The following is a 15670-nucleotide window of genomic DNA, read 5'->3' as shown; positions in this document are numbered from 1 at the left end:
TTTAGATTTTGCATTGGGGCTAGATTGGGGCTAGACTTATTGGGGACAGTTCTATTGAAGTGAATGGGTAAGTAACTCCCCTGTAAGTGATGTTTGTGTAGATGGGCCATTGTATTTAATTGAGCAGTATTCTGCCATGTGACCTGTATGCAGAATATAAATTATATTATATGGGGGGACATTTATTTTTTGTATCATTTTAAAGCAACAGCACAGTAAAGAGGATATTAATCTAACATGATGTCTGTAGTTCTTTATAGATCTAGCCTCTAAATTTGGCTCTCAAAGTGCACCAAATTAAAGCATTTTACTTTAAAATGGACAATATTTTATAACCGGGTGGGCACAGCCCCCCCTGGGCCCCCCTCGTCGCGCTAAAATGACCTCGGTATTTCTCAAATCCTGGCTACGGGCCTGCTGGCCCTATACATCATGTCCTTCAGAGGAGATATGTCCTACTGGCCCACTATACATCATGTCCTTCACTCATTTGATAAGTACATGGACTCTTTGGGTTCCTTCGACAGGAGCTTGTAGACTTGATTTGCAACAGCCTCTGCCATCACTGTGACAAGTTCCTGCCTTCGTAGCCCTGCAGGACCTTCTCAAACGCCTGAGAGCAGCCAGTCTGCTTCACCTACATTCTCTTGCTTCAATAGGGAGGTTTGGCACGGTGGCTCAGTGGTAGAGCTGTCGCCTCACAGTCAGAAGGTCCTGAGTTCGATTCTCGCCTGGGACACTGTGGGCGCTGTGGTTGTGTTCCCCCCCATATCTTCAGTGCCTACTGCCCAGGTGGGGTATCTCGTCGTAAGGGCCTTTCTGTCTGTGTGGAGTTTGCATGTTCTCCCCGTGCTCCCCCAGGGGGGTTCCTCCGTATATAACCCCCCCCACTAAAAACATGCAGAAGATCAGATCGTCATCGTCATCCGACCAGTGACGACAACACCCGAAGTTGGTCCCCGGGCGCTGTACGAGAAAGCGACCACTGCTCCTGGCCTGCCCCCCGGAGGAAAGGACAAGCCAGGATGGGTTAAATGCAGAGGACAAATTTCACCGGCCACCGTCAGCATGAGTGTGTTTGTGGCCATGCATGTGTTGATGTGTGATCGTGTGACAATAAAAGACGGGCTTGTCCGTCTGAAATCGTGGTGCCTCTGCTCAGCATGAAGCTCTGCCATGACAGCATCCATGACTTTGGCACTTTTTGGTAAACTAGGCATCTTGCGCGCTCGATTCCTAGGCTGCGCGGGCTCGCCCGCTGGCCCTGTGCAGCTCACATTCGCAGCTCGGCTGCTGCGTGGCCTCACCTGCCCTATTGGTGTGTGTGTGTGTGTGCCCCTTAAGTTTACATCAGTGCCTATGACATCACGACACGATTAAAAAACACGATTTCAGACGGCAGCCCGTCTTTATTGTCACACGAACACTTCAACACATGCATGCGGCCACAACACACTCATGCCGACGGTGGCCGGTGAAATATGTCCTCTGCATTTGACCCATCCAGGCTTGTCCTTTCCTCCGGGGGGGCAGGCCAGGAGCAGTGCTCGCTTTTTCTTTCCAGCGCCCGGGGACCAACTTCAGATGTTGTCGTCACTGGTCGGATGACGATCTTCTGCATGTTTTTAGTGGGGTGTTATGTACGGAGGAACCCCCTGGGGGGTACGGGGAGAACATGCAAACTCCACACAGAAAGGCCCTTTCGACGAGATAGCCCACCTGGGCAGTGGGCACTGAGGAGGGGGGTCACAACTCCAGCGCCCACAGCGTCCCAGGCGTGAATCGAACTCAGGACCTTCTAGCTGTGAGGCGACAGCGCTACCAACTGTGCCACCGTACCCCGTAAAATATGTGGAGATGCCAGGGATTGAACGCGAAGCATGCGCTCTACCACTGAGCTACATCCCCATCATTGATATCATAAGATTATTTTGCTCTTATGACATCACAGATGACATCATCAATCTTCTGACATCACCGATGACATCATCAGTGGGACTAGACATTTAAACAAACAGAGAACATTGCCCACTTGCTCCATTTTATAATAGATTCTGGCCATATCATCTGAGCCTGGGAACAGTGTCCTTCTGAAGTCTGATCAGAAGGTATGAAGTTCAGGCTCCTATATGACATCACCGATGACATTGTGATTGATTGATTGAAGTGTTTATTTCGAATATGAAAGCAAAATAATAAAATAAAAGCCATTTCAGAAACAAAGAAATCATCATCATCATCATCATCAAGACATCATCAGTCTTATGACATCACCGATGACATCATCAGTGATGTCACTATGCCTCCTATGACATCATCAGTGGGACAAGACATTCAAAAAAACGGAGAATGTTGCCCACTTGCACCATTTTATAATAGATTCTGGCCATATCATCTGAGCCTGGGAACAGTGTCCTTCTGAAGTCTGATCAGAAGGTATGAAGTTCAGGATCCTATATGACATGACCGATGACATCATCAGTCTTATGACATCCCCGATGACATCATCAGTGATGTCACAATGCCTCCTATGACATCAGTTGGACAAGAAATGTGCGTGCGTGGCGTGCGTGTGTCAGCAGTGACCATGTGCAGTAGCCTAGTAGTGTGCAAAGGTTTTGTTTTTAGTTCTAAGCCTAAATAATATCGTGCCATTAAATGTTCGTTTTGATTAATCTTTCATTCAGTCGTTTCCTCATTCAGGCCGAAAGACGAGGGGTTGTAGGAGGATATAGAATAAATGATGAAAACACAGATAAACAGCAATCTTGACATGATGTAGCTTCCTACCCTACATCACAACTGAGTGTGTTTGTGTGTGGAACAGTCCACTACCACTGTAGACTAGTGTGTTTGTGTGTGGGGGGATGACTCAAGATTTAAATATGTTTCATTGTATCAAGGAGTACAAACTCTATTCTTGTCTTTTGGCGCCCTCTAGTGGCCACTCTATGGCATTCAATTTCCTTTGCCTTAATGGTGACCCTAGCTGCAATGCAGCCTATGAACAATTGAGCTTATCTGACACATTAGCCAATAGAACTAGCTAGCTTTAACCCTTGACTATTGGCTAATGCTTAAATCCATCTTTTATCAAATTATATTTGGTTTAATTTGAACTCGAAGGCTAACCTACGCTTTGGGAAGAAATCGCCTTTACTACAAAACGCAAAACTAGCAAGCCATTCCCTCAAGTTATTACGATTTCCTTCGTTTACATGTAAAGATCAAATATTTTTGGTGAAATTGAGGCACCTGAGACAGTATCAAAATTCCCATATCCCATTTTTTATTCATTCACGTTGAAAATTCCCAAACTATTCTTCCAATCATGCAGTGCAGTGTTGAATAAAGTCAACATTTGAATGTTCTTAATGAAAAACAATGTATTTTCTAGTGCAGTGGTTCTCAAACATGTTTGGCTTCAGTGCCCACTTTCCCTGATTTCTGAATCCAAGTACCGGTACACCCTTTACCCAACTACAACATTTTACAAAATAAGAGTTAAAGAGTTGCATCCTGAGCAGATTTGTTTCAACATTCAATTTATTTTCATGATTTATTCTTACAGTTTTGCATTTTCCCCTTTGTCTCAAGTACCCCCTCCCTATAAGTAGGCTACCTCCACGTACCCGTTTGGGAACCACTGTTCTAGTACAATCATACAACCAAAGCTTTACCACCCTCCTAAGATTTACCAACACAGTCATCACCGAAATTTCAGGTATGGTTTTTTACATTTGAGTTTGTTCTCAAACAATTGTAAATGTTTTACTAAGATGTGCAAATCAAATAGCCTGTTGACCGGCTGGTTTACCAGGCTACAAATCAAATGCATTGGCTATTGCATCAATAAATTAGCATTTACATTGAAGATGCGTTAAATCTCAAGTGTTAGAAAAATGTACAATGGCTTTTATTGGTATTTTGTGCGGGTAGGACTGGGCGATATAGCCAGAATATCATCATGATACAATATCTTTCTTAGTTTAAATGGTATAACAATTTGTATTTTCCAATAGAAATTACAGTAATGTGGTAGCATTTGTCTTCCCATCCCAATAAAATTCTCAGTGCAGCTAAAATATATATATTTATGCATTTACATGACAAATTCTTTGTAATTATATTGCAATGTCACGTTTATTGATTTTTTTATTGGATAAAAAAAGGCATATTGTAAAAACACACCTTTGTGTGGATTAAAAGCTTTTGCACACCAAGTCTGTATTTTCGTACGAAATTGACGCACGAAAAAAAAAAAAAAAAAAATTGTTGACACACCGAGTCCGACAATTACGTCCATCATTTAAGTTTTCGGACGAGGTTCGATTTTCTGCGCTTTTCGCATCAGTCAATAGATTTTTGCGAGCTGGGACCCGTCTGTGTTTTCAGATGACAGATTAAAAAACACGCATACGAAAACAATCGGACTGTGTGTGCAAAGACCTTGATTCTGGTATAATTGTAATCATGGCATATAGCCCAGCCCTGTATGAAAATATTGCATCGGAACTCAGAGGGATGTATCGAGTCAAGTCCATGGCAGGAAGTTGCAATGCAGAGCCAGGCCCAGTAGCCAGTAGGAGATGAAGTATCCCAGTATGCACTGCGTGGTCGCGGAGCAGCTTCTCCAGTGGGGCAGCAGTGCTGTGATGGGGTTAAAGGTCGCGTGCTGGGGGCATCCGTGTCTGGAGGAGAGCTGTGTGCCCAGCTGGACGTTGGGCTCCGTCGACGTTGCCCTGCGATGGAGGAGCGGCTCGTTGAGTAACAGCAGGTGGGCGCTGATCCAGAAGGGGACCGGGGTGGAGGAGGCCATGAACCTGGTCAGAACCTGCAGACGGAAGACAAAGAAAAAGGCAATAAGTGAAATCAATAGTTGTTCCCTGTATATATTTATTTGCAGATGATAAGCCGACACTTTCCCACGAGACATGATGTGACTAGAGCCCGAACATATCGGTATCGGCCGATATGTTGGCCGATATTTTTTTATTTTGTATTTTTTAAGTCATAGACAACATGTTGTGTATATTTTATATTTGTTCCATTTGTGTTTTTGTATTTCTAGTTATTTATAATGATTAAATCCCCAGGTAAGTATACTGTTTCATTACATTGATGTCATTTTGGACAATAAAGTTTTGATAAGCTGTAAAATATCCTCCCTACATTACATATCTCAAGTCTTTGTCAAGTGTTTGATATTTGAGGGATCATTGCAAAAACATTGTGTAATATAATGTGTATATTTAATATAAGAATATCGGCCGATATATCGATATCGGAATTTTTTCTCTCTCTAATATCGGTATCGGCATCGGCCTCAAAAATCCAGTATCGGTCTCTAGATGTGACCAGATGTGAGCACAGGACGTCCTTACCTGCACGTGCATGCACAGCGCTCCAAACAGCAGGAGCGCCGTGGAATGGACGACATACACAAACACTCTGGGGTTGTAAAGTCCAGGCGTGGGTTTGTCCAGCCGCTTATTCGCGCCCGTGTCCCAAAGCCCGAGTCTCAGACACAGGCCCGGGTTCGCCTGATAGTACGCGTAAGCCGCCATGATGCCGAGCGTGGCCATGGGCAGAGCCAGCAGGAAGTTGGGGATCTGCTTCAGCTGAAAGTAGCGCAGGAAGCCCACGTCCCAGTACACGTCCTGGATGTGGGAGTAGAGCAGGGGGAGGGGCCTCAGGCACCAGAGGGGCGGCGGGCCGTTTTCGTCCGGAACCCGGTAGCCCTTCTTTTGGGCCAGCGACAGGAGAGCGGGGGGGATCCGCTCCAAGGAGACCGACGGCGTGCAGAAGGTCCGATACCCGTAGTACTGGAACGCACAGAAGGGAAGGGCGATAATCGCGGTTCCTAGTAGAGAGGTGAACAGCAGACGGATGATGACCCAGGCGTAGCGGAAGACTTTCCTGTGACCTTTCGTAGTCGTACGATATACACGGATCTGGGAGAGGGCGTGCAGCGACGGGAGATACAGCAGAAATCCTATATTCACGAGTCCGTTGGAGCGCGCCGCCGTGGCTATGCCGAGGGCCAGGCAGGCCCTGAAGGTGAATCCCTTCTCCAGGAGGAAGAGCCCGCCGAAGGTGAGCGCGGCGAACAGGCTCTCGGCGTAGCCGGCGGTCATGAACACGTTGGCGGGCGTCAGGCAGTAGAGCAGGCTGGACAGCAGCGCCAGCCGGCGGTCGCGCAGCACCAGTCGGCCGAGCGCGTACAGGGCCACCGCGCTCAGCAGGAAGAGGGCGCTGTTGCCCAGGGCCACGGCCAGCAGGAGGCGGCCGCGCACCGCCAGCCGCCCGCTCAGGGGCCACAGCAGCGTGTCGGCCAGGCCCCGCAGCAGCACGGGCAGCAGGGGGAAGAAGGCGAAGTTGTGCTCGTACAGGTAGCCGCGCTCGGCGATGAACAGGTAGTGCTCCGCGTCCCAGCGGGAGAGGCCGCCCAGCAGCCACTCCACGGCGCAGTCCAGGTCCAGACCCTCCTCTGTCCGCGGGGGGCTGAACGCGTCGGCTTCATGGTCAGGGATGGCGGCGTTCAGGACAGCCTGAAAAGGAGACGACGCTTACATGAAATAAGTCCTGCCATACATGACGTACACATACGCTAACATGCGTTTTCTGTGATCAGATTGCAATCAGATTGTGTTTTATCACTTGAAATGCCAGGTGTAAACACCCCCAAAACGCATTGAAGAAGGATGGCAATCTGATCGGCCAAACCACCTCCGGAGGTGTTCAGGGATGCATTGTGTACACATTGAACACAAGTGTAAATGCAATGTGTCCTCTCAATCTGGATACAGCAACTTTATGCGGATTGAGAGGACAACCATTTCTGCAATCTGATTGCAATCAGATTGCAGAAAATGCATGTTAACGCCAGGTGTAAATGGAATCAGGCTGAAGTGATAAAAACACAATCTGATTGCAATCTGATGGCAGAAACCACATGTTAACGCCAGGTGTAAATGGCCTCAATGTCATCAACAGATTTGACCCTATTCACCTTATGCAGCCCCGCCCCCACTTGACCCATTGTATCATGACTTCTTGTTCAACAGGCCAGCTTGTTTTACCTGCTCAAACTAGTCTGACTCACCCGGTCAAACCTAGTTTGACTCACATTATTGAGTAGGTTTATGAGTCACAGGAAGTGTAAATACAATCAGAACTTCCGATTGTATTTAGACTTGCTGTTAAGTCTCAAGCCAGAAGGTCTCTTCTGCATAAGGTGAATAGCCATGCATTTCCTTCCTGCACTTTGACCATGCACTGCACTGTGGTCTCCAAAGTGGGGTCTGGGGACCCCCGGGGGTCCTTGAGGGGGTTCCAGGGGGCCTCCAGCAAAGAAGGGAATAATCTTTTGGGCCTGGTTTTCATACTTTATGGAAGAAGCTAAACGCTTATCAGATGGGGCGAGGGCACAACATCTTCAAAATGAGGGTCTGTGGTTTACCCTCAGGCTCTTCTCAATTTCGTGTCAACACTACAGTTGGAAGAGCCCTCTCATCGACCATAGGATTTTCGTTACACAATCTGCGTTGGGCATTAAACTCACCTTATTTCTGCACTTTGAGTAGGGTCGGGTGGGGCAAACTAATTATATCGGAAGCCTGGCTGCCGCGGTGGTGGTCTGTCTAAATGCATTGTAGAATGCATGTACAAGACAAAATGATGCCAGTGCGCATGCGTCTGGACTGTTTCCAAGCAACTCGGTGATTCTCGTCAAACTTTGTCTTAAAAAAAGAACGGCTCACTTTTTTCCGCAACTAGGCTTCCGATATAATTAGTTTGCCCCACCCGTAGTCCAGTAAAAATGTCACTTGACCTCACACTAATTGCAACAAAACCAAACTCAACTGATTTTGTATCCTCAATATGTCCTCAATGAAGGAAAAAAAATGTTAAGGAAATGTATGAAGGGAAGGTTTTGAAAATGACCCATATGATGCTACCAAAAACGTTTTTTTATTTATTTTTTAACATTTATTATTATTATTATTTTCCTCCTTGAAGCAAAAAACACATACAGGATATAAGTGATGAGATTTATGGCACATTAAAAAAAAAAGAAAAGGCTTCCATAGGCTTCCATCATATTTAGGTCATTTTCAAAACTTTCCCTTCATACATTTCCTTAACACTTTTTTTCCTTCATTGAGGACATATTGAGGATACAAAATCAGTTGAGTTTGGTTTTGTTGCAGTTAGTGTGAGGTTGACCCAGATATTTGCGTAAAATGCCTGGACTACCGACCCTACCTGTGACTTCAAAGTGCAGAAATAAGGTGAGTTTAATGGCCAACACAGATTGTCTAACGAAAAGCCTATGGTCGATGAGAGGGCTCTTCAAACTGCAGTGTTGACACGACATTTAGAAGAGCCTGAGGGTAAGAGTCTGTGGTCTAATTTGTGTCAGCTTAGGGGTCCTTGATGTGAAAAAGCTTGACCATACTGCGCTAACATGGTGATTCAAATGTCTAGGGAAATCTAGGTTGCTTTCCAGATTTTCACATTGATTTCACCATTCTTGCAACAACCACAAAAGAACTGACCTGCAACATTAACGAGAGACCCCTGGTAATGGTGGCGAACTGCACAACTGCTCTGACATCCATGGTCATTGATGTGACTGAGAGGATCTTCTTGGTAAAGCACTGGTTGTGATGATGGGCCTGTACATTGTCGCTAGTAGCTCACACGCTAGTAGCTCACAAGCGGCCGGTATTAGCTCTAGAATTGCCACAGTTATCCAAGTAACGTTAGAGCGACACTGTACCGACGCCCTACGAGAGAGTCGTTGCTGCTGCTGGACCCGTCATCTTTCCCGGCGCTAACATATATATAGCTCAATTATCTTTACATTCATCAACACAGCAGTGTGCACATGCGCCTACTTTCATTCCATACATTACTGCGTCGGTGAGCATTGATGATGCTAACATTTGCTAACGCTAGCAGTCCATCTTCAAGCATCGTTTGTTTTCGCTCAGGTGCAATCTTTGTCCTACATCCTGATCCTGCAGCAGGCAGGCGTGGCTTCCGTTCGAACTGCACTTTCCACATCCGGTGCAACGCAAAATTGGAATTTCAAAATAAAAGTTCTACCGTGACTTCATTACTGTGTGTGTGTGTGTGTGTGTGTGTGTGTGTGTGTGTGTGTGTGTGTGTGTGTGTGTGTGTGTGTGTGTGTGTGTGTGTGTGTGTGTGTGTGTGTGTGTGTGTGTGTGTGTGTGTGTGTGTGTGTGTGTGTGTGTGTGTGTGTGTGTGTGTGTGTCCAATTATGATATCACCGATGACATCATCTCTGTGTGTGTGTGTGTGTGTGTGTGTGTGTGTGTGTGTGTGTGTGTGTGTGTGTGTGTGTGTGTGTGTTGTGAGTGAGTGACCAAATCATGTGCTGTGCGACCAAATGAAAAAGTTGTTTTTCTTTTATTGAAGAAAGACTATAAAAATACATTACAACCTATTTGTGAGGCATATTGTCACAAAGCACTTTGCAGAAATGATTGTATAATACAAATTGAGTTTTCACAAATGACTGTAATGATGCCAAAAGAAAATAATCAGCTGTTAACTGTTTACTTATTGATGCATATTTAAACATGGCCTCCCCTGAAAAGGATAGGGGAGGGGGGGGGGGGGGGGGGGGGGTCAAATGCTCCAGAAAAAGTCAAGAAGCCTGTAGGCCTTTGTTCAATGATACTGGTTATCACATTTGTTGATGATAATTATGGTATTTATTTAAATTATTATCTGTATGAGAATCAAAGCTTATTTTACCATTTTAATGTGTTGAATCAAGGTTGCAAGAGATGTGAGTCAATAAAGCATGAATACAATGAAATGGTTTGGTAATGGTTGTTCTTGCTGGTTTTGGTTAGGCTATGTTACTGTGGTAGACTCTGCTGTAACAAAGGAGGAGGTGGTAGGGAAAAAAGTAGATTTAATTTATTTTGTCCAAAAATCAGCCTCCTCAGTGCTCCTGAACCCGACTACAGGCTGTATGAAGCAAGTACAACACATCCAGGATGGTAGTAACTCTTAACTTTTGGCATGTTGATAGTGTCTGACACACTATCCTTTAGTTAGGACCTAAAGCCCCCCCCCTTTCCTCTGCTCCACCTGTCTGCATTAGTGCACTCCCCAGAAGAGCCCGTATCAGGCTAGATGAGATTCTGGAGCGTGGGATGTAGGGCTGTCAAAATAGCCCCAAAACCATATTCGAATATACCCTCTAAACAAAACATATTTGTTTGAATATATTAAAATACTAAAATAAATTAAAATTGTGTGTGTGGCAAACCAATACAACCAGAGAGCTTATATAACTACTTGGTATATTTATTTGAACATAAAGTTTTTTTTATTTCAACATAAACATTGTCCCCCCCCCCCCCCCCCCCATATTTATTGAGTCAGTAATACAGTAGTAGCCTACACTTTTGTACTGTTTTTAAATACCAGAAATTATTATTATTGACAAATAGACACAGCTTCTCCTTATATTGGTTTACTGTTTACTGCATCATGGAAGCTATTGAACTAAAACAGGAATTTTCCACAAAAATATTAATATAAAATACAAGAAGCACTAAAATCGACATACAAGTTAGAGCTACGTTAGTCAATAGCTACAGAGAATACATTTGCCGTTTCCGTTATGTTACATTACATGGCAGGTTATACACGGGAAGATTACTGGAACAATTTCATTACACACAACAAACTGTCACAACTTTTCATCAACTTTCAAGGATTTGAACAATCCCATGAGTTTTACAGGCCTGGAAAACAAGATTTTGAAACCCCATGACTTTTCCAGGTTTTCCATGGCCGTGGGAACCCTGAGTTAAATGTTTCTCTCTTCAAGTCTCCTTTACAACTAAAACCTTTACCACAGACTGAGCAATTAAATTGTTTACTCTCCTGTGTGGACTACCATGTGTCTCTTCAAGTTTCCTTTCTGACCAAAACTTTTACCACAGAGTGAACAATTAAATTGTTTATCTCCTGTGTGGACTACCATGTGTGTCTTCAAGTATCCTTTATGACTAAAACCTTTACCACGGACGAGCAATTAAATTGTTTATCTCCTGTGTGGACTACCATGTGTGTCTTCAAGTTTCCTTTCTGACCAAAACCTTTACCACAGACTGAGCAATTAAATTGTTTATCTCCTGTGTGGACTACCATGTGTGTCTTCAAGTTTGCTTTCTGACTAAAACCTTTACCACAGACTGAGCAATTATATTGTTTATCTCCTGTGTGGACTACCATGTGTGTCTTCAAGTCTCCTTTCTGACCAAAACCTTTACCACAGACTGAGCAATTAAATTGTGTATCTCCTGTGTGGACTATCATGTGTAACTTCAAGGTGTGTTTATAACCAAAACCTTTACCACAGACTGAGCAATTAAATTGTTTATCTCCTGTGTGGACTATCATGTGTGTCTTCAAGGATCCTTTATGACCAAAACTTTTACCACAGAGTGAGCAATTAAATTGTTTATCTCCTGTGTGGACTACCATGTGTGTCTTCAAGTATCCTTTCTGACAAAAACCTTTACCACAGACTGAGCAATTCAATTGTTTATCTCCTGTGTGGACTACCATGTGTGTCTTCAAGTATCCTTTCTGACTAAAACCTTTACCACAGACTGAGCAATTAAATTGTTTATCTCCTGTGTGGACTATCATGTGTGTCTTCAAGTTTCCTTTATGACTAAAACCTTTACCACAGACTGAGCAATTAAATTGTTTATCTCCTGTGTGGACTACCATGTGTGTCTTCAAGTATCCTTTCTGACTAAAACCTTTACCACAGACTGAGCAATTAAATTGTTTATCTCCTGTGTGGACTACCATGTGTGTCTTCAAGTTTGCTTTCTGACTAAAACCTTTACCACAGACTGAGCAATTAAATTGTTTATCTCCTGTGTGGACTATCATGTGTGTCTTCAAGTTTCCTTTCTGACTAAAACTTTTACCACAGAGTGAGCAATTAAATTGTTTATCTCCTGTGTGGACTATCATGTGTTTCTTCAAGCCTCCTTTACGACCAAAACCTTTACCACAGAGTGAGCAAATACATTGTTTGTCACCTGTGTGGACTATCATGTGTTTCTTCAAGGATCCTTTACGACCAAAACCTTTACCACAGAGTGAGCAATTAAATTGTTTATCTCCTGTGTGGACCACCATGTGTGTCTTCAAGTATGCTTCATTAGCAAATATTTTACCACAGACTGAGCAATTAAATTGTTTATCTCCTGTGTGGACTATCATGTGTGTCTTCAAGTGTCCTTTCTGACGAAAACTTTTACCACAGAGTGAGCAATTAAATTGTTTATCTCCTGTGTGGACTATCATGTGTGTCTTTAAGTTTGCTTTATGACCAAAACCTTTACCACAGACTGAGCAATTAAATTGTTTATCTCCTCTGTGGACTACCATGTGTCTCTTCAAGTGTGCTTCATTAGCAAATCTTTTACCACAAACTGAGCAGCTGAAGTGTTTCTTCCTTGGAATGTCACTGTTTTTCTGTGAGCCTAAACCTGACTGAAGTTCACTAGTTTCCACCCATTCATCATCATTGTCTTCAGTCTCAGAAGAGTCTGAAGTCTTGTCATCACTAGTTGGTTGTGAATTACTAGCTAGATGTAAGTATATAAAGTTCCTGGCTGGTTCTGATACTCCACAGTCCTCTTCATCAGCTTCTGTTTTCATCTGCTCAGTTGAGCAGGTGGCTACAGGCTCTGCCTCTCTGTTCTCTTCAGTTTGGCTTTGATGAAGCTGTGAGGACTGAGGTTTCTCTTCCTCTTCTTCACTCTTCACAGGGACAACAGAGAATGGGAACATGGTGATATCAGCCTCCTCCAGCCGTTGAAGCTGCTCTCCCTCCCTCCTGATCCAGAGTTCCTCCTGTTCCTCTTTAATGTCTGGGGACTCTGGTCCCTCCTGAAGCTGCTCTCCCTCCCTCCTGATCCAGAGTTCCTCCTGTTCCTCTTTAATGTCTGGGGGCTCTGGTCCCTCCTGAAGCTGCTCTCCCTCCCTCCCGATCCAGAGTTCCTCCTGTTCCTCTTTAATGTCTTGGGGCTCTGGTCCCTCCTGAAGCTGCTCTCCCTCCCTCCTGATCCAGAGTTCCTCCTGTTCCTCTTTAATGTCTGGGGGCTCTGGGTCCTCCTGAAGCTGCTCTCCCTCCCTCCTGATCCAGAGTTCCTCCTGTTCCTCTTTCATGTCTGGGGGCTCTGGTCCCTCCTGAAGCTGCTCTCCCTCCCTCCTGATCCAGAGTTCCTCCTGTTCCTCTTTCATGTCTGGGGGCTCTGGTCCCTCCTGAAGCTGCTCTCCCTCCCTCCTGATCCAGAGTTCCTCCTGTTCCTCTTTAATGTCTGGGGGCTCTGGTCCCTCCTGAAGCTGCTCTCCCTCCCTCCTGATCCAGAGTTCCTCCTGTTCCTCTTTAATGTCTGGGGGCTCTGGTCCCTCCTGAAGCTGCTCTCCCTCCCTCCTGATCCAGAGTTCCTCCTGTTCCTCTTTAATGTCTGGGGGCTCTGGTCCCTCCTGAAGCTGCTCTCCCTCCTGACTGATCCAGAGTTCCTCCTGTTCCTCTTTAATGTCTGGGGGCTCTGGTCCCTCCTGAAGCTGCTCTCCCTCCTGACTGATCCAGAGTTCCTCCTGTTCCTCTTTAATGTCTGGAGGCTCTGGTCCCTCCTGAAGCTGCTCTCCCTCCTGACTGGTCCGGGGTTCCTCTTTAATGTGTTGGGGCTCTGGGTCCTCCTGGTCGAGACTGGGGCTCCACTCCTGCTGCTCAGCGGGAACTAACAGCTGCTGGAGGTCTGGAGGCAAGGCTTCTCTGTGTAACCGCACAGCGTCCAGCAGTTTATCTTCATCACCCGCAGTTAGGTGCTGCTTCACCACAGCTCTCAGCTTCTGGACTTTAGACATTTTAATTTTCACACAGTGACAGGAACTTTTCCTCCTGAACTTTACTGACAAACTTCCTTCAAAGCTCCAATAGCTTCACAGCTAACGTTAGCTTCACAGCTAAACCATTCATCTGAGTCCAGTCTGAGTCTTCTTCCTCTGATCAACGGAGCCCTGGTTCCACTTCATATATTCGTGATAATATCGTCCGCACATACGAGTCTTCTGTTTGTAAATTAAACTTCTAAAAGTATTATAAACGGGAAATAGGCTAGTATGCTACTGCTAGTGCTAACGTTACTCTGTGTTGTTACAAGAACGTTTGCATGATGGCCGCTTCAACACGTCAACACGTCAAACCTTCAGACTGGAAGGAAGTTCGACAAAATTCGACCAATCACGACACGTGTGTCCACGAAAAAAAATTCTGATTGGACTAATGAGCGGAAGACCCGCCTTAAAAAAAAATCTGATTGGACTAATGAGCGGAAGACCCGCCTTTCTGCTTCCCATTCCGGTTGGTGCATGATTCTCCATAGATATATATAAAGGCTAGATAGCTTACGCGTGATTTCTAACCCCACATAGGATAAGCAATAACCACGCCCTGTGGCGCCGGGATTGGCCAGGAGCATTGAAGCTTGGGACTAAAGCACCTGGGGTTTTTCATCTTTTAAAATAAAGATGTTTAAAAACTATTGCTTGTTACATTTTCAGTGCTGTAGCCTACCTTTTCTCTGGGTAAGAATTGAGCTTGAAATTAACGATATGATACATTATATTATATGAGCTATGAACGTGAACACAACACCGTTTATATTATTGCATGTTTTTGTAGATTGTGTACATTGTGTAGATTACAATTATTATACTTATTATTATTATTATTACTATGCTAAGGAAGGTAGGTGACCATAATTCATTTCAATGTCCGCTCTCAATGTCCGCTCTCGAAATCGCTGTCCGTTCTCAGGGGACCGCCTTCCATTCCGAAACACCACCGTTCCGACACCCCCCCAAATCAGAAACCCCCCCACTCCGAAATGGATTTTCAAGTCCATATTTCTCCGAGTTTCCTGCATTCCTGGAGCTTGAAATAAACGTTTCAACTCATTGTTTTTTTTATTATATGTCACTGTCTTCATATAATTCCGCTATAGCAGCAAACACGAGCCTGCTGCATTCAGATAGATACAGGAATGTGAACGTTGGATACATCCTAAAATCAGCTGTGGATCACAGACATGTTTGCACTCTGTGTTGTTCAGAATCGCGCGAGCCGCTGCTCAGGGACTGGGCACAGCTGTCCCGCTTGCTTTCTCCCCCACTCCGCAAAGAAATAGGCTACACCTTGACAACGCACACAGTTAAGCGCGTATCGGGCCCGGAGCAGTGTTTTTATTTTTATTTTTTGGCACACAGACTTGCCACTCTGCTGGTCTAAATACCAGGTGTGGTCTTGCTGGCTCGCAGTTTTCTGCAGGTGCACAGAGATATCTCTACAATCACTTGCGACACAGTTTGTTAACAGTGATCTCTGCACATGACTACAAACAACTGTTTTCACACATACCTCTGAAAAGAACTAAACTACTACTGAGGACCTACACAGGACAGAGAGTGCGTCCCAAAGGTAAAATTAAGGTGACGGTGACGTAGAAAGACGAAACAAAGCAATTGAACCTCTATGTGCTGAAAAATGGAGGACCACCGTTGCTGGGGCGTGAGTGGCTCAGAAAAA

General features: G+C 44.8%; 1 protein-coding gene across 1 annotated transcript; it reads right to left on the bottom strand.

Annotated features, from left to right (window-relative positions):
• Positions 1 to 4288: 4288 nt before the first annotated feature.
• Positions 4289 to 8803, bottom strand: pigv (phosphatidylinositol glycan anchor biosynthesis, class V). Its single transcript, XM_083662694.1, has 3 exons — positions 8562 to 8803; positions 5385 to 6551; positions 4289 to 4834 (listed from the first exon to the last, which is right to left on the bottom strand). Exons 1-3 carry the CDS (start codon positions 8628 to 8630, stop codon positions 4535 to 4537), a joined length of 1536 nt encoding a protein of 511 aa, XP_083518820.1. The 5' UTR covers positions 8631 to 8803; the 3' UTR covers positions 4289 to 4534.
• Between the last annotated feature and the right edge of the window lie 6867 nt (positions 8804 to 15670).

The sequence above is a fragment of the Poromitra crassiceps genome (assembly GCF_964638095.1).
Source record: "Poromitra crassiceps genome assembly, chromosome: 29".
NCBI lineage: Eukaryota > Metazoa > Chordata > Actinopteri > Beryciformes > Melamphaidae > Poromitra > Poromitra crassiceps.
Note: the sequence above shows the minus strand (reverse complement) of the source record. Positions and strands in the feature narration are given on the sequence as shown.